General features: G+C 39.5%; 1 protein-coding gene across 1 annotated transcript in view; it reads right to left on the bottom strand.

The window, feature by feature from the left end:
* The window catches only part of gria3b (glutamate receptor, ionotropic, AMPA 3b), an 87585-nt gene that overhangs the window by 35744 nt on the left and 32018 nt on the right, over positions 1-19823 (bottom strand). The window contains exon 4 of the mRNA XM_035669653.1: positions 3572-3759. Within this exon, the coding sequence (XP_035525546.1) occupies positions 3572-3759 (188 nt within the window). The remainder of the gene's footprint in view (positions 1-3571; positions 3760-19823) is intronic.

The raw sequence follows: 19823 nt of genomic DNA, 5'->3' as shown, positions 1-19823 counted from the left end.
AGGATTTATTGGCAGAAACAGAATAAAACATTTATAGGTATGTTTTCATTAGTGTATAATCACCTTAAAATAAGAATTGTTATACAAGTCGTGTTTCTGTTACCTGGGAACAGAGGCCGCCATGTTGAACTGCCATGTGTCTACAGCAGCCCAGAATGGACAAACCAAACATTGGCTCTAGATAGATATGAGGATTTGCTGATTTTCTAAATTGAATATTTGTTAGGTTTTAGGCTGTTGGACAGACAACAAGACATTTAAAGACACCATCTGGGGCTCTCAAAACTTGTGTAAGACATTTTGTCAATTCTTCTAAAAAAAGAATTGACAAAAAATTAAACTGATTGTTGAATGATCCTCTAGTTCAAACACATATAGTGGTAGAGGAAGTACCCAGAAGCTTAACTTACCTAAAAGTACATAGTAAATATCTATGTATGTATATAATAATATATAATAAAAAAGTAGGCAAAATATATTTGTAAAAAGTAGAGAGCATATCATTTGATTGTTACTGTTTCTAATGCATTAGCATGTAAGCAGTATTTTAATGTCATAGCTGGCTGGTTGCTGCTGCTGCTGCTTTATATACTGTATATAAAATATTATGTTTTGAATAAAAATAGAAGTAACTATAGTCACAGTCAGATAAATGTGCACAGGGTTGAAATACCTCTAAATTGTTCTTGAGTAAATATAATACCACTGGGTGTCCTTTTAAACATTTAGAAACATTACTGAAACATTGAAAAACTAACAGTTCAGTGAACCAGTAGAGCAACAATGGCCCAGTGGGACTAGAGAATTTGCAATGACTGGATCAAAAGTGGTGCTAATGAAGAACAGCACAGAGAGTTTTCTTTGTGTGCCACAATTGTACCAAAGTGTGGAAGCTCAACACTTGCTTATTCAAGATAACTCCACACTCCATGAACTTCATTGCCTGGTATAAAGACATTCATTCTGTGGTGGGATTACTCTGCCTGAAATCATAAAAGTAAGCCACTGAGCTGATTCCCATTTCCCCCAGCAATCAGCTAGCTGTATCTGTCCCGCCTCATGATCCCCTCTCAACAGCAGTGACCTTGATGGATTGAAGGGACATGTCGACATTGCGACACACAGACACTGGCCTCGGCACACACGTTCTGTTCGAACTCTCGCTCCTGTCCTCCAGAGACGAAACTCTATCTGTCTACAATCATTGGTTAATGGAACTACAGCAGCAGGTGAAAGCAGCAGGTTTCCACATAGCTGACAGTGGGTGCCATTTTTGGTGTGATTGCCCTCATGGGAGACAGTCTATCCCTGTTTCAATTTACAACGATATGGCCCAGTAGGGGGCTGGTTGCAGAGTGAAGTCCAGCAGCTTCCCTGAATGCCTGTGACTCATTCATATTGGTAGAGCTAGCCAGATTATTTCAATTAGCTCCACCAAAAAATCAAATAGATAAAAAAAATCCCATGCTGTGGTTGTCACTTAAACAAGGGGCAAAATTTAGCACACAGCTGCTTTGAAGGTTAGCTGTTGTAAAAGCTTTTTTTCCCCCTTTTGCACTAAAACAAACTTTAGACATAAAAATGTATGATGGTGATAGTTGGAGGTGGAGGAAGAGAAAGAGCTCCCTCTAGAAGAAAAAGAAATAATTCATTAATGGGAACAAAGACAGAAACAGCAGAACATCAAACAGATTATTGCCCTGCATCCTTATTATTGTTTGCAAAAGGGAGGGGGGGGAAGCAATTAAAGACGCAACCATTAATATTCCTCACATGTGATTTGTAATGAATATTCTAAGCTTTTCTTAAAAGCTGATGCATATTCTTAACACAAAAAGGAAATAGATTTCAGTATGGTCCCTGGATTGTAAAGGGAGGAAATTTGCAGCACAAGAATTAAATTAGACACAGCAAATTAATACTAAAAGCCATTCCGCTTTAAACTATGACTCTGGGATCAAATTAGATTCATAAAAAAACAAGTGAAACTAACAGTCGTTGAGGGGATATTGTGAGGCAGAGAGAAGCCAATATCTAAATGAATGTTAACGAGCAGAATCCAATTCGGCAGCTGATTGCCTTATAAGCAGGCAGCAGCAAGCGGAGGGGTGTAGGGTGGAGCGGGGCAGGCGAACAGAGGAGATGCATGGCATAATAGCCACTCATCTATTCATGGTAATTGTGTTTCCCCTACTACAAGGACTGGTGGACCTTTCATTTCCTCCTCAGGCAGTGGACGTGATAGAGGAACGGAGGGGTCCGGGGTTGTTAGAAGAGGATTAAAAAGGATGCATCATCAGTGGTCTCTCCAAATGGCTGCTCACGCTCAGACCTCTCAACTGCAGGCTCTTGGGCAGCTTCAACACACACTGATTTTCAAATAAGCCGGCCTCAAACTTAGCAGCCAAACAAACACCAAACTGAGCTCCTCAAACAGGTAAGACTACTGCTGTGGCAAACAATTTAACACACTGTTACAATTAGACCTTACACAAACACTACACCTTTCAGAAAATTAATTAGTAATTAGTGTGTTCAGAAATGGGGTACTAAGATAATAACTATAAAATGAGCAGTAGTACAAATGTTTACAAAAAATCTTAGTACACAGTATATTAACATGTTTATTGACAACAGCCTTTGCATTCTAAATTCTTCTAAATTATAGACTGAAAAATTTAAACATGCATGAACAAATTTTTTTGGCAACTTGGGGGATAACACTGATATGCAAACAGTGGCATTTACACATCAAGCAGCCATGGTGAACTTTAGCATTCATTTAGAGTTGTGTTTCAGTCGAGTCCAATATTATTCTCTGTTGGGGAATAATCTGGCTCTTTAGTTGCTAAAAGCATCACTATGTTCACCAGCTAGCTGCTAATTTGTGTGTTTGGATTGGTGCTGGTCAGGTAGTGCACAGTTTTAGTGCTTCTTTTTGTTCAGCTGACAACAACAACATTGCTAATGAGAGCAATGAGTTGGTTTGGCTGCTGCGACCAAAGTAGTAAAGCTGCAGGCCCTATAACCAAAACAATGAAATAAAAGGCTCTAAAACGCTTGGTGGAACTGAGGGGAAGTGCAGAGTCAGGTGATGATTCTATGCAGGTTTGTTTCATTATATGCAGTCATTTAACCTTTGTTCATACAATACAAATTGATAAGAGCAGCTTTAAAAACTATGATAGTCTCCTACATTTCCCATAATGCAACTCAATAGCATAATTTGTTAAATCCTCCTTGCCTGGTAAACAACCACATCTTTAATACTCCACAGGCCCAGTTTTTGTTCATATTTTATTATATCATAAATTAAATTATATCAGTTGTGACAAAGTTCCTCCTGAGTGACAGAAGACATGCTGCAACTGTTTTCTAAGCAGTATTCAACGTGACTACTAAATTGACTCTGGCATGTACAATTGGTGGAGTGGACCTTTAATACTTAAATGTAATCTGCTTGGCAATTATATGACTAACAGGAACCAACAAAAGTGCTATATGGACAGTGTAGGTGGTTGGTTATGCAATCTACAGGCATTACCACATGTACAGTGACTCTGAGGCCCACCTGTTCTAATATGGTGTTGATCCTGGCCACCTCACAGTCAATCACATAGCGTTTCTCCTGCCTCCTGTCCATCTCCTCAATGATGCGTTTGAACTCAGCTGCGTCTGTCGTGCTGCTAACAGAGCGAGCGGTCACTTGCCAGTTGTTAGCTACCGCTGCCTCCATGATGGCCTGCAGTATAGAAAAACCTAGAGAGAGGGAGAGAGAGAGTGACCCAGAGGATTAGACACAAAAGAGACTGGCACACATTAACAGTTATGCAAGGACTGAGTGGCTGCTAATTTATTCTAGAGAGGTTTTTGCTTGAATCCAAAGGTCAAAGGCCATCTCATTACAATCTAAAATAGCATTCCAAAGTCTCCAGGCCCACTAAAATATTGTCTAGAGTCTAGACTTTGTGTGCCAGTGTGTAAGTGTGTGCGATTACATTTGCATATTGAGAAGGCAATATCATAATGAAGTGAAAGGACAGGAATTGTATCTCCATATTATTAAAAGATCAGTGGGTGATGTTATTGCGCTTGGCATCAATTAAATTATGGCATTTAGCTCAGCCACATGTTAACTTTGACAGTGTGGTGAAACACATCGTGGCCCATGTCTCCTTGGAGGATTGTGCCAAGTCATTTAAAGATAAAGACAATGAAAGATTCATCCAGGCCAGTGGTAAAAAGAGATCATTATGCTACCCGAAGAATGGAGAATGAGCCCTTTTAATGATTAATTCACACGTGAAATATTTTCATTTAACAGAGCGCTCAGAAACACTATGGTCAAATCACATACCACAAAATGAATAATGTAGTCCTATTTCTGGAGGGATAGATGGCATATAGAACAAGCTGAAATAAAAATGGCTTAACTCTTCTCCAATGTACAACGGGAAATGAACATGAAGGTTATTAATGAAAATCAAGCACACTGCTGGTATTTCATTAAGCCATGGACAATGAAATTGCAAACTGTATGTACAATAAGCTTCTTTTCCCATATCACTATTCATTTTTCATGGTGCGTCATGTGGTTAACTGATACAAAAAAGGGAAAGAAAAGAATTTCCAGCAACAGCAAATTCTGGCACACATTCAGACATATACAGATTTTATATAAAGATTTATATCGTTGCATGTGATTGGGTATTATGCAAATTGTCTGACAGTCTGAACAGCAGTGGGCAAAGTAAACATTTGTCATATATTTTTTACTGCGAGTCATTTCTTCGTTCAACCTTATCTCTATGAACCGGCTGCAGACAGCCAACAAAGCCAGCACAGAGACCAAAGAAACAACAACAACAGCTATAACAAGAAAACTACTTTGTGACTCTCTTCATTTCTCTGCTTTTACATTTCCCTTCGTTTCCATTCCATCTGAATGGTCAAGCAGCCTTTTTCTTTACTTGTAAATGCTCTGAGACTGCTGCACCGTGTATGTCTGCACTCCACCGGATGATCTTTTGGCGAGCAGCACAGCGAGTCGCCGAGACCGACGCACAGTGTGTCATCTGTCCAGAGGAGCAATGGCATCCTGCCCTCAAGGTTATCTGGCAACCAGGTTATCAGGTCGCATCTCCAAGGAGTTCAGCCTATAGTTTATGAATGTAACTTGTAGCACAACGCTGAGGTCAGATGATATGTAGACGTACACATATAGTGCAGCTTCGGGTCGGTGACCTGGTTAAAAGTAGCAAAATCTACGTTTGACGTGAAAAACCATGGGACAATAAGAATATAAAAGTAGAGGAATTTTTACTTGGGAAAAGCCACAATTTTTCATTCCTCTGAGTGAAAACATCTGAAGCTTTTCTGAAGTATCATCATTTTTACATGAGCACAGCAGCGGCAGTCTCATGTACTATACCTCCTCACATCTTCCCTACCTAAAGCAAAAGTTACAGAACGAAGGTTTGAATAACATGGATGCATTATTCATCTTCCTCAGGCATATGCTCAGAACTTCACCAACCACAAGCCAGCTGGATAGCATGGCAGTCTTCCCAGCAATAAAAGCTTCTCACATTAAGAGATGTCATGCAGATTAGCTGGGTCAAAGTGGTCTCTGTTGGTTTGGAAATTGTCGAGAATACGGCTGGTATAGGTGAAAATGCCAATGAACCATTTTACACACACAAGGTAATCACATCGAGTGTTACGACATGCCATGCATATGTGTTAAAATGATAGGGTGGATATTTGCTTCAGGGCTGCAGGTATCAGTGCAATCATTTCCTGTGCTGCTTGAAAGACACAATAACATGTCTCAGAAGAGTTTAAATGGCAAAGGAAAATACAAATGCTCACAGGGGAATGCTCTAGGGATTTGAGCTTCATATATAAGAGTATATTTGAGTGCATTTCCAATTTTCCATTTCTGAGGTCTGAGGTGGAAGAAAAACATGAATTATGCTAACTCTTGTGTGAAAGAAGGAAACAATGTCCTGTCAATCAGATTAGAATCACACAGGGCTTTTATTTTGAAATTGCTGATTTGCGCGGTGTCTGCCTCCGGCAAACCCTGAACTATGTTGGAACAATTGGATTCATTTAAGATTCACAGAAGATTCCATGCCTGCCTAGTTTTACATTTGAATGGAAATTAAGAGATGGAATCTGGTGGTGTTAAATAGTTTGTCCAGAAATGTATTACTTTTACTCCAGTTTTTTTTACAGTCAGCAGAAAAGTTTATGTTTAGTGATTTAGACTTTAAAATCGAAAATGAACAAAATCCTTTGAGCGCAACTTAATCTGACAGCAGCAACGGGACTGACAGCTACTTTTTCATCTCTACCAGCGAGTAAAAATAATGCATAATTTTGTTATTCCATGCTTCTCCGCATAGATTTACATCTTCCAGTCACCTTTCTTGGAAAGTCCATTTCAGATGCAGCAAATCAATGGATTCAACCCCCTAAACAGCACTGGAGACTCTCATAGATGTTTTTTTGCAAGTGATTTTTATTTGCAACATGCAGAGAAGTCCCAATATAAATCCCATTCACCTCTGCACCTTTGGGAGCCCAACAACTGTGCTGCATCTAAAAATGTAAAATAGTCAACTACATAAATTACGGAACAACAAGATTTCCTTATAAATCCTTGCTATGCAGGTGCAGCAGTATGCAGTAGCTCCTGCTGATCATGCTCCTCACAGCTACCACCTATCATCGAGACAGGGACAGTTTTAACATGCTGTAATACTCGCTGCTGCCAGTTACACTATGTACTGTAAACGGAGAAACATACAAACAGCTGTTGTTGTATAGTACAATGTGTATATTTGTACACATTTGGTTTATATATGTTAACTCAAGATACACAGGAACTGATATTCATGGTATATACAATATGTGTATTCATATTTATAGACCTCATTCTTACTTTTGTCACAGTATCTGGTAATCACTAATTAAAATTAAGGCAGAAAAAAGTAACCAGTAATTGTACTGCATGAATGGTGAGTTGTGACGTATTGTATTTTAGACAATTAATACTGCAAAATTGCACAAATTTAATTCTCTTTTCAAAGTCTTCTTTCAATTTTTTATTGTAATCATTATTATTCATAGTTCACCAGTCTTTTAGCTTCAAGAGTATGCAACTCAGCAATTCAACACACCTATCATTTAGGATCATTTAAAGTTAAGTTAGGTAATAAGTGGTAGTGCAAGTATGTACAGTGTTTATGCAGTAATTTAAGTTATAAGTAGTGACTGTACCGGGCTTATAATTGCATAATCACAGCAATTGCGGACACAGGGGACCACAGTGGGTTGCATAATGTTCATAGAGTAACTTAACACTAAATCCATGTTTTTGAATTAATTATACTATCAATTAATTCTCGCCCCAGTCTATATTGTTCATTGCAAAAGTATTTGCCCTTTTACAGAGAAAACAAAATATTAAGGCCCTGTAGACCAAAAAAACATTCTGTGAGAAACTGATAACAGTGGGATGTACTCCACACTCCTAAAGAACAAGGCAACATAACGGTCACCACCACCCTCACAAATAGTAAACGGTGCATTAGAGCAATACTGCAGTTTATAGTCTGGTGGTCTAATATTACACACAAAATATAAAGATGTCTTCATTTCCAAACACTGCATACAACAGTGTTTTTATTGGACAGTGATGCCAGGATGCAGGTCAAAGGTTAAACAAAGGTGAATTGCCGGGTCAGCTGGAGCTGACTGAGGATTGCACCGAAACAGACAAACACTTTAATTTTTTAAGATGATAACATGCTTGGGCTGCACAGAGGTCAGTGTCTTTTAAACTTGTAAAGACTATAAAGTTCATGTTTACTTTTGTTTCCTTTAGAGCTGTGGTTATCCATAACACCTTTCTCAGCATTCTGTCCAAAGAGCCTATGGGGTAACAGCAAAGGGCAGGGTCGTGAGTCAGTGTCTGATTGCATTTTAATTGTGTTTAAGCTAAAACAGGATGTTAAGCGTGTCTTTAATCTCACACACAAATCACTAAACACACACTCAAAACAACTCTGTAGTTTGTGGAGTAGTGTATTAAACGCCTGCGATGGGTGAAAACTCAATTATTTCTGCATTTTCCTTTAAATCTATATCAGAACATTGCAGAGTCTGCTGTCAAATCCCGACGGAGCCTAATGACGCCCCATGTGCTTATAAATCAGAGCTGTTGCGAATGAGATGTTCTTTCAGCGTAGCATACAGTGGCTGAGTGAGAGCCGCAGTCCTCTTCTTCGCCTGTGAACCGGATCTTAACAGGATGAGTTTTGAAGCGTCACCCGTGGCGGCTCAGCAGTAATTGAATTGAGTTGCATCTAATCTCATTGCCCAGCTCCTTTGGTTCCCTGCCTCTCATTAGGGTACGGTGCAGAGTGTCACAGGCCTCCATCTCTCTCTCTCTCTCTCTCTCTCTCTCTCTCACACAACCCTCTCATATCTCACAGCTGATCCAGGATAACTAGGCAAATCAGAGGAAACTTATTGCAAATTTCTCTAAGCGTACAACTCGGCATTAACCACAACTGACTGTCAGCTTTGGAGCCGCAACTATACCACTTGCTTATATTACACTGTATCATTACACTGTATCGTTGCTGGTATTACACTAATCCACATCAATCCAACATCTAATCTATTTATCTAATCAAATAATGAAATGTAAGTAAATAAGTCATCATCAACTACACTACAGTACACAATAAATAAAGGAAACCACAGGCAACTAACTGTATCGGCTAACAGCAAAGACTGAGGAATTAATAGCACAAAAAAATACCATCTGAACTCATCTCTACAGGATCAAAATCTAAGGCACACACAGGAAAAAGAGGCAGTGGTCATTGAGCCAACAGTAAATGTGGCTGCTTTCCCCTCTAACTTGCCAATCCTCTGGTAAATGAGGGTCTGTGGTAGGCCGAAACGCCTTACTGAGCACTGTCTAGGGTCTCAGAGGACATCAGAAACAACTGAAATGAAACCATAAAGATAATGGCTTTGACTCATAATTGTGTGGTTGGCTTGATACCAAGTTTAGGACTGAAAATCTGCAGAGAAAAGTGAACCTTACAGATGCCACAGCAATTTACTTACTGCCATATGATGCTATATGTAACATTTGCTTAAACTGGCAGTTCACCCAAACTTAGTTACCTAATGGTATTGAGTTATGCAGTTACTGTAGGGTTTTTTGTGCATTTATTTTATTTTATATTTTTTTAACAAATGTTAAGAAATTCAATTTACCACCATTATACATTGGTGGAGGCAGAAATCTTACAGACAGATATCTGAAAACATGGGGAAATAATATAAAAACTTGTCTGAGGAAGGTGTGAAAATATGAATATAAATATATGGATGTACATATATATGATGTTATCCAACCTTGTAATACTGCAGTAAGAGACACTGTTATAGACACATATAATTAAAGGTCACTTACATGTTTTTACAGATTACATTTCTAAAGTTTGTCTGTACTTACATTACAGTGTATTATATGCAATTAAGATGAGGCGTGTAAGTCAAGCACTATTTGGTAAATTTCTTTCATTTAGGTTCAGAGTTGTACATACATTTTGTAGAGTTTATTATTGTTGGACTATGCTAAAGTTAATATTTTCATTAGTTAAAATTGAGGCAGTGAGGCAAACATGGTACTAGTTAAGATATAGAGAAGGAAGAAAACCTGGATATAAACCCATTTTCACTGTGTTATATTGTCTTAATAGTGTGCAACATGCAATAGGACATCATGTGGACCAGGTCAGGCCTGCCTTTTGGACTTGCGACTACAATGCTGACAGTATAAATAATGGGCAGAGCTTCTAGGTCTGTATAGTGAAGCCAAAGCGCAGTATCTTGAACATGCAGTCTATGTAATGGGTTTTCATTATTTCCATTTTTTATTTTGTAGTTTTCCTCCTCTTATGTCTTATTTTATTTTACTTACTGTCTTTGTCTTTTTCGACCGATTTTCATTGTTTGCCCTGCCTTGATTGTGTTCGCCTGTGTCTAATGAGTTTGCCCTTACTAGAGTATACAGCGATCAGCCATAAAATGAATGACCACCTGGGCATGCTGGTGGTCATAATGTTATGCAGCCCCATACATAACAAACTGTGATGCACTGTGTGTTCTGACACCTTTCTATCAGAACCAGCATTACCGCTACTGTAGCAAATTAAGTAGCTTGTCTGTTGGATCGGACCACACAGGTCAGCCTTCGCTCCCCACATGCTGCTGTGCTAGTCTGCATCTGGGTTCAAATCCTTGTGTACCACTATCCAGCATGACAAACATGTGTAACCAGGCGAGCCGCCATTGTTTCCTGCTAGGGAGGAGTCGAAACTAAGAGCAGCCAATAAGCCCAGATCAACTTGCAGTATGTCACCGCTGCTGACTCTGAAAAAGCAGCACGGTAATGGCCATAATGCCAACCTCTAGGCTTCAAGTGACGCTAAGATCGGTTTAGACTTGGACTATAAGTATGTTAACAAGAAGCTTGTAATTAATTTAATGAACTATGTCCATATTGTAACTAAGTGACCTTGGAAAAATACAAAACAGCCACTACAAGTAGGAAGGTCATACAATAACAGTTGAGAGCTACATTCAATGTAGCACTCTGTGCCGTGAGCAAACTAGAGATGTCTACTTAAAATTCTCAAGTTGTCAAACTCTCACTCTTCATTAACTGCATCTCTATGTATGTTCTAATTTATAAATATTCCCACTGAGATGCTTTGTCCCAACTGTCATTTGAGGGAGCCAAAATAAATATTTACAGTATTTAGGGCCTGGTGAGTGTTTGCCTCTGGGCTAAGTATGCTCACAGGGCTCTGAGGATCCCTGCAGTGTTTGTGCAGTGGAGATCAAAGACTGGGCTTGGAGAGAAAGAAGGCTTTTCCTCTCATTAGTCATCTAACATTGGCCCACAATTTATATAAAATAGGCTGCATTTTGTTGGGATTATATGACCTGTTCTCTTAAGGGACAGAGGGCGTTGTATGCTGTACACATCGTAAATGAGGCAAATTGTGATTTGTGATTTTGGGCTATATACATAAAAATTGACATGACTTGTCTTGCTTCTGTATATAGTTTCAATCGCAATCAATGTCTGATGGTTGATGAGGAATGAGATGAGAATCTCTAAGCAGCTGTAAAGACAAGGTAATTTAGGTGCCTTTGAGTGAAGTGTTTAACTCCTGACAATTAAAAAAGGAAGAAAATATAGACTCAAGCCCATTCTAGTTATGTGATTTAGAGGCGGAAATATTTTTTTTGAAAAAGATGTGAAATCAGTCGGAGCTACAGTATGAGCTCCTCCTCGTCTCCCTGCCCACGGGAAAGGGGAAGCTTTAGACGTTTACCTCGATGTTGAAAATGTAGCAAGCGAATGTCAAACTGGCCTAACAGTGTGCAGCCAAGGCTTTGATGTGGTGTTTACAGTAGGCCTAGAACCAAAACAGTCTCACTGCCAAGTGTTGTCCTAATCAAAAAGACAGCGCATGTCAAATCAAACAGAAGCAGCATGCTGGCTGTATCTTTAGAAGTGCATACATGCAGGAGGGAGGAGAGTATAGCGCTTTTCCACTGTGAAAATCCACCCACAGACTTTTCAGAGCTTCTCCATCTCTCCCTGTCTGTCTTTGTTCCCTCATTTCTCTCACTCACACTGCACACTGTGACATATTCGCACATTGGCATGTGCGCTAACACACACATTGAGTTGTGTGTGTGTCCGAAGGGATTGATCAAGGGCTCCACAAACCTCTCTGAGCAGCTTTGGCTGATCAGCTGAAACTAAAGGAAAAATTACAAAAAGAGACTCGCCTTTCACGAAAAGCCCCAATATTATTTTACTCTCCTGTTTACTCTTGAGAATGACATATATATTTGATGTGTTGTTTCTACAAACAAATTGGCCCCATGACATGGCGTAACATCAAAGCAATCAAACTCTACTATGGCTGCTTGAAGCAAAGGCCAGGACATTTTGTTATAATGAAAAAAGAAAAAGCTCCCAGCAGTAATTTCATGGCCGCTGAAGCTAGCAGTGGGTAGGTGGTAAAATGGCTTTATTCCAGGTTCAGTTAAAAGAGGACACTGAGAGAGCATAGAGGTTTATTGTGTGCTTATTGTGACAGACGATGGCACTCGTATCACTTTTTTTTAAAGGCACAGGTGCTTGACTCGTAGTTTTTCAAGGGGTTACTGAATTACAGGGGTTGCTGCTGCAGGTTGGATCTGTATATTGGGATGTCACTTTAGCAGTGATACCAGTTTATGTGTGCAAAATAAAAAGAGAGAAAAAATGCCAGTGATGCATAGCTTCATCCATATTTCTTTAATATTATTTTTCTTGTGCATTTTATGGCTTCTCTGATGTGCCCTTTCTTGTCAGCGTGTCCAAGCTGATTTATTTTCCTGATGCATAAATAATTTAGTAGTTATGAAGCCAGCGTGAAGGAGAGTGCCACTAAAGCACAAGAGGCATATGTGTGAGTGTGCATAAAGTCTCAGCTGGGTGCAGCTGATGTGCCATTATATTGGCTGTGATGAGATCACAAAGCCAAGGAAACAAGCTGCGGCCTATGATATAGACATGGTTGCAGTGGGGAGCTGGCATTCACACTTACTATCTCACATTGTGAGCAGAGAATATAAATCAACAATTGTGGGTGACAATATTGCACTTGACTAGACATTATTTGTGTGAAATATGTTAGAATGGCATAAACATTACTTGTATAACAAATTGAAAGGGAAGCGCTGGGTGGTTATTGGTATCACTTAATATATTTGCTTTGTTTGCCACCTCTGCATAATAATGGTGGTTAAAATAAAACTGCAAACAACAGAGACCTGACATGACAAAATTGTCACCCACTTCCTTAAACTGGTTATGTATAACAAAAAAGCAATAGCAATTCTTCATTTGTTTAATCACTGGAGTTTGGACTATCCTTAGTGCATTTGGTAGTGTATCACATTGCTTGATTTGTAATGTTGTTTACAACAGTAAGAGCAATGCCAAACGACTACAATCAAACCAAAGGACAGACTTGATTTGGTTTGCCATCAAAGGCATCCAGGAGAGCGGCAGGAGGCATTAATTATTTGAGTCTTTTAGGGAACAAAGGCAACTGTCTCTGGATAGCCAATTAGAGGGATTGCTGAGGAACAGGGAGCAAGGTTCACTTTAGTTACAGTGTATCTGACTCTCCCTGATTGTCCCCCAGCCCGCCCACCCCCCCTCATAACAGCCTTTCCCCTATCTTCCTTATCTACAGTACTGGCAGGAGCTAAAGAACGCGAGTAAACTATGGCGGTCACCAATCTCCATGTCACCAAACCTCTTGGCCCGCTGCACATCACTCCAATTGTGCCAGCTGAGTTATCTTGTCTGCCTGTTAACAGCTGATCAAACAGTGTCGGGAGTATGAGGGTTTAATACAGAGCGCAATGGCCATTTGATTGATGCGGAAACCAGAAAATTACAAACCGATAGGATGATCTGTTGTCCTTACATTTAAACATGCTATGCAAATAATGTACCTTACACTGCAAAACGGGGCGTCCGATCTGGGGCGCACCATCACTAGGATCCAAGGCATTTGATGTTCCCCAAAGTCAAAAGAAAAGTAGCCAGGTCTGTGCAATAGCACAGAGTGATGGATCGAACAGTTTCGATATTACTTAAATGTCCAAACCCCTCATAAGAGCCTGCTGGTAAATGCGTGTCAGACCTGTGTGCCTCCCCCGCCCTGTCCGGAGAAGTCGTGTTAAAACGGGCAATAGCGGGTCCTCGCAGAACAGCAGTGTGATAAAAAAAAAGGAAGAAAAGAAGGGGGTGATGTGAATAAGGAGGAAGGTGATGGAGAGGTGGTAAACTGTAAGTAGTGATTGATGAGGTTGACCTTGATTAGTCCGCACGCCAGATGTAAATGCGGATGGCGCCACCAAAAAGCTCGGGCTTGTTTGCCTTCGCGCAACTATATTTAGACACGGGGCGACAGGCTTTAGAGAGGTAATGCATGTTAGAATTTACCAGGCCCACTTCCATATAACCTGTAAGCCAAAAACCCATACTTCCACTCAAGTATCATCGACAACAAACATTTACTCTCAGAGGACCTTTTAATGTGGTTCTAATACTGTTTATAACAATATTGTGATACAAAACCATAACACAAGGTAACAAGTAGTGCCAGTAAAACATGCATGTTATCAGCCAGTATTCAACATGTTAACCAATGCTCAAAATTCAAATAACACCTAAGGAAGGCCCACTCAATCACTTTGTAAAAAAATAAAGACCGAATAATAGGTGTTGTTATTGAGCCCTCCAGTAAATATCATCTCGTTTCTTTACTTGAAAATGATTGTCGAGATCAGATGTATTGAAAGATTCACGTGATTTTAAATAATAAAGTAAACAAAAGCGTTACCTGTACTAGATCTTAACTGAGCGTCTGAAAATGCGCCGATCGAATTTACTGCCTTGAAACATTGACATTTACACTGTTACCCCTGACATGTGACCAATGCAACAAGCCACATAACACAGATGGCATGTCCTGCATGGTGCGCTCCTGTCAGTGGTCCACCCGGTTCCACCGATCATTTTGCTCACATCCAGTCATACCATCTTCTGACGAGCCCAACAGACCCCTGCAATACGCAAAAGCACTAAATTGTTATTTGATTATTGTCTCTCCAAAAATTGGTCTGGTTAACATTCTTGTATCAAATGGTAATCTCAAAGTATGAGATGTGATTTGCCTGCCTCTGCTGTATAGCGAATTGATCAGTCCTCTTACTTGTTAATTCAGTCACTTAAAGCCTGATATTTTGGCTGCAGTTACTAAACAAACATTTATGTACCTGGTGTGATGCCTGGGGGGCGATCAGATCACATTATATAGTAGTGCTGTTAAGAGTGAGGGTGGGGGGAGAAGGGCTTGATGGATGCGTCAAAGTAACTTGAGTTGTAAAGGCGGGCTTAGAGTTTACGTGGAGGGTCGCACTATAAGTAATTTAGTTTGAGCAAAAAGTCTCAATATCTCACAAAAACAACAACCCCTTGATATAACTGAAATAAAGTAGGTTTATAGCTAGGTTTTTTTATACGACTCCCAGTTGTAGCAAACTAATTAAACATAAACGCACGATTAATCGAGCGTTTGGACTGTTAACCATGAAGTGGAAAAAATGATACGGATAATGTAGGTTTTATGAAGGAACAATCATCTCATTCAGTTAATTGTGTTTAAAAAACAACAGAACGTCGCATCAGTCGCTCTACGTTGAGAACCCAATAATGGTTGTTGTGATTTAGGATTAAGTTCAACGTTTCTGGGAGACGCTGCGCGGAGATTGAAGAGCGCGGGGAGAGCGTGTGTTTTTTTAGAAAATCAAATATTATTCTCTTGAGACAGGTGTGCATAGTTCAATATAAATTCTGCGTAAGGGAACACTTGTAAACTTGCCTTGTGGTAATTCCAAGTTTTTCTGCTTTCTTGCCTAATGTATCATAGTAAGACTTTAACAAATAAATGTGACTCACAATTGACTTAAATAAATTAATAAATGTATAAGCCTGCATACACTTAGTAGACAAATAGTAGTCGAATTTCACATAATTGCATATTTAAGCTGTTCCCTTAGTGGTTACAAATAACACACAAACTGTACGACAATACTGCTACATGCACATATTGTCCAGATAATTTGAGATGAACCCTGCCAGGTCATTGCAAAATGACAGGCTGAATGAAAGAAATGCCCCTGGAAATTATTTTGGGACCAAATATGAAAAACAGCTTTCCACCCTGGCAGATTTGGTGTCAAAAGAAAATTTGCTTCTTGGTGCTATAATGTAGGGCCACTGACACCTAACACTTTTCAACTATAGTCTCAACGTTCAGCCATTAATAAAATAATAGTAAGAACTCTGTGCTTTCTGTACAGCCAGCTACATGCTTGGATATTTCCTCCAACTATATCACATTCAGAATATATTGGTAGAAAATGATGGGAAGAAGACGACAGGAGGCCAGGCAGTGTCTCTAATAAGTCATCAACGCCCTGGTGTGGCACATGGGATATATTGTTAGACAAAGCTAAAATCCCTGTTCTCAACAACTACCCATCATGGCTATAAAGAGGTGGGCAGCTCCCAGGTCTTACCACAAAATTCAAAAGGCAGCCCTCTCGCAGAATTGGTTATTCACCAAAAAATGTCAAATGGGATAAATATAAGTGCTTTTACAACTACAGAGTCTCAATCAGTCAATTTGTAGATTCCTCCATGTACACCATATGTTGACCCTAGGTAGTTTCAGTGTCTTGTGCCCCCCCTACAGGCTTGAACTCACAGAGACACCATTATTCTCAAGACTTGAAACAAATTGCAATTGTAAAATAGTCCTAAGGGGGCCTATATTTGAAGTAGAAGACCACAGTGAGTTAATAAAAACAAAAAATAAATAATAAATACAATTTATATGACGACCTCAACTGGCAGACCCCTCCCCAAAAAGCCCAACCCGGCTACTGTAAACTAAAGTGAGAAAATAACTTCCTATGAGAATTCTATATATTACTGGAAGCGCTAACAAAGGGTGGCGCAAATAAGAGGGCCTGAAGCAGATTTAGGAACTTCGTACAAGCTATTTGCGTACCAAAAAGGCCCCAGCGATCCCTTGATGGCCATTCTCATATTCAAACCAACATAACAAATTTCTGCAGGGAGGGGAGGGAAAAAAAAAGAGAAACACTATATATATCTGTCTAGAGTATATTCTCACAAATTCCCACAATAGGACAACCATGCCTGTGGCCTTAATACCCCGCCAAGTCACCAACCTCACCTGATGCGGCCCTGTTTCCATATACCTAAGCCACCAGGCGTGGCACCTCACCCCACACTCTCTATCCTCTTGCAGAAACTTCACCTTTCTCGAACTGAAGCAAAAAACAAAAAACAAAACTAACTGGAATGAAGGAATAAATGACTGATTGGAACTCGAATGTAAAAGCCACCTTATTAATTTCCATTGACTTTGGTGAATCCAATCTGCAGAGAGCAAATGCCTGTGATATTTTTTGTGGCGTAAGACTTGAGCTGCCACCCTCTTTTATAGCCCATGATGGGGGTGGAACCACAGGCATTTTTAGCCTGTCTCACAAATCCATTGCAACACCAAAGGCTTTGGATGACTTATAAGAACACTGCTTGGCTCTTCCGTCTCTTTCATCCATTCCTCTACCAATCAAATATTTCCTGAATGTGATATAGTTGGGAGAAAATGATCCACCATGTAGCTTGCTGTACAGAAAAGCACAAAGAGCTAATTACCTATTACAAGTTAAATGCTGACAGTGAAACTAAGTTGAAAGTTTAGGTTCATAGCCTCATTATAGGCACCAAGAAGTCAAATGTGAACACAATCTGCAGGTGAAGCGTCTTTTCAAATATTTGGGTCCAAAAAATAGTCTCAGGGCATTTCTTTCATTCACCCTGTCCAATATTGCCAATGATCCCTTGCAGCAGAGTCAAATTACTCAAACGATCTTGGAACAATAAGGGCATGTACATTTGACATTACCAGGTGGTTGCTGTGATTGAACAACTAAGGGGAACACTTAAAATATGCAAATGTGCATTTCTGCCTACTAATATCCCTACCTATAAGTTGTAAATGCAGCATCTATAATATATTATATTTATTAAGTCAATTGTGAAGTCACATTATTGTTAAAGGCTAAACTATTGAAAATAGCAGAAACCAGAAAAATTGAATGTACCACAACAAGTTCTTTACAGTGTTCCCTTACCGCGGAAGTTAACTTCCTAGCCCAACCTGTCCCTTCAAGAGAAATTATTTATTTCTAAACAAAGTTACTGGCCCCTTCATTACACGCAGCAGCCGTCCTCCCAGACAACAGTCTGAACTTAAACCTAAATCAAACAAGCCCAATTTGGGTTTTTCTCACAGTAAACGATGATGCCCTTCTGTTGTTTTTAAACACAAAATACTGAGAAATGAATTTCTCAATAAAAACCAACAATAAATATATGGTGTTATCCTTTTACAGTCAAATATATTTATAGTTGCGGTAGTTAAAGCCCTACAATTTTGTAGTGTTTGTAATGTGTCCAAAAAAATTTAACCCAACTCAAAATCATAAGTAAAAACATTACAAAGATAATTTAATTGAAGAATCCCCAAGCCATCCAACACAGTGTACATAAAATGTGGTTTAGTAAACTGCAGCAAAAACTACCAGGCCTTTAATGACTGAATAACAAAGTAGAGACCTGATCACTTAGCCTATTACAGCAGAGGCAAGGCAAAATCACTCCATACTGAAAGATTATTAACCATTTGATACAAGAATGTTTAACCAGACACATTTTGAGAACAATAAAATAAATCAACCCATTTTTAAGTTCTTTTGCGTATTTGAGGGCCTTTGCTCAGTCGAAGATGTAACTGGATGTGACAAAAAATGACTGAGTGGAAACCAGTGTGACACTGACAGAGACCCGCACACCACGGCAGACATGCCATTTGTGTTATGGGTTGTTGGGCATGAGTCACTATGTAAGTAACAGTCGTAATGTCAAGTTCAAACAGAAAATTGATCGGAGCTTTTCGCACAGCTCAGTCCAAGATCTTAAGAACCAGTACTTTTATTACTTTATTAAAACTAACGGAAATCATTAAAAATACAATCCTGACTCCTAACACATTCATTCCAAGTACAGAAAATGAATATATTACTGGAGGGCTACAAATAACACACCCTAATTTCAGTCTTTAATTTTCATTTTACAAGTGATTTGAAGTGCCTTCCAATACCTTGTTATTTAAATTGACCTATGGGGTTAACATATTGAAATATGGTCCCTGGATGCATTCGATATGTACTGCAAACTTACCTTGTACCCTTGTGTTATGCATTTGGGTACTGCCAAAATATTGTTATAACAGTATAGACCATTAAACTCTTTAAGGAAGTAAATGTATGTTTTCGACATATTGAGAATGTAAGTATGGTTGGCTTAAATTTTGGAATGGCTGAAATAATTCCTAAACATGCGATTACCTCTGGAAGTTTGTTCATTGTCCAGTGATAGCGTAATACAATTTATTTGCAGCATGTAAAGTAAGAAAATCATCCTATCAGTTTGGATATTTCTGGTTGATCATAAAGGGCCACTTGGCTCCTTATTAAACCACTCATAATCCCAACCAACAACAACTGTTGATCACTGTAACAGCAGACCAAGATAACCCCAGCCCCGGCCACAATTGGCCAGAGTGATGTGCCAACAGGGCCAAGAGCTTGGAAATGGAAGGATGGATGACCCGCAATAGGTAAAGCCTCCATTTTCTCTAGCTCCTGCCAAGCCCACCTGTAAATAGAAAGATAGAGGCTGTTATGAGGGGGGTGGGCGGCCTGGGGGACAATCCAGGAGAGTCAGATACACTGTAAACTAAAGTGAACTTGCTCCCCTGTTCCTCAGGCAATCCTCTAATTGGCATCCAGAGACAGTTGTTTGTTTCCCCTAAAAACCAAAATAATTAAGCCTCCTGCCCGCTCTCCTGATGCCCCTTTTGATGCAAACCAAAATCAAGCTCTTTCCTTTGGTTTGATGTAGTCGTTTGGGCATTGCTACTGTTGTAAACAACATTTACAAATCAGCCATGTGGATTACACTACCAAATCACTAAGGAACCAAACTC

Source organism: Morone saxatilis, unplaced genomic scaffold, assembly GCF_004916995.1.
Source record: "Morone saxatilis isolate NCDOM2014 unplaced genomic scaffold, NCSU_SB_2.0 Contig22, whole genome shotgun sequence".
NCBI lineage: Eukaryota > Metazoa > Chordata > Actinopteri > Moronidae > Morone > Morone saxatilis.
The sequence above is the reverse complement of the archived record's forward strand: the minus strand, read 5'-3'. Positions and strand labels throughout refer to the sequence as shown.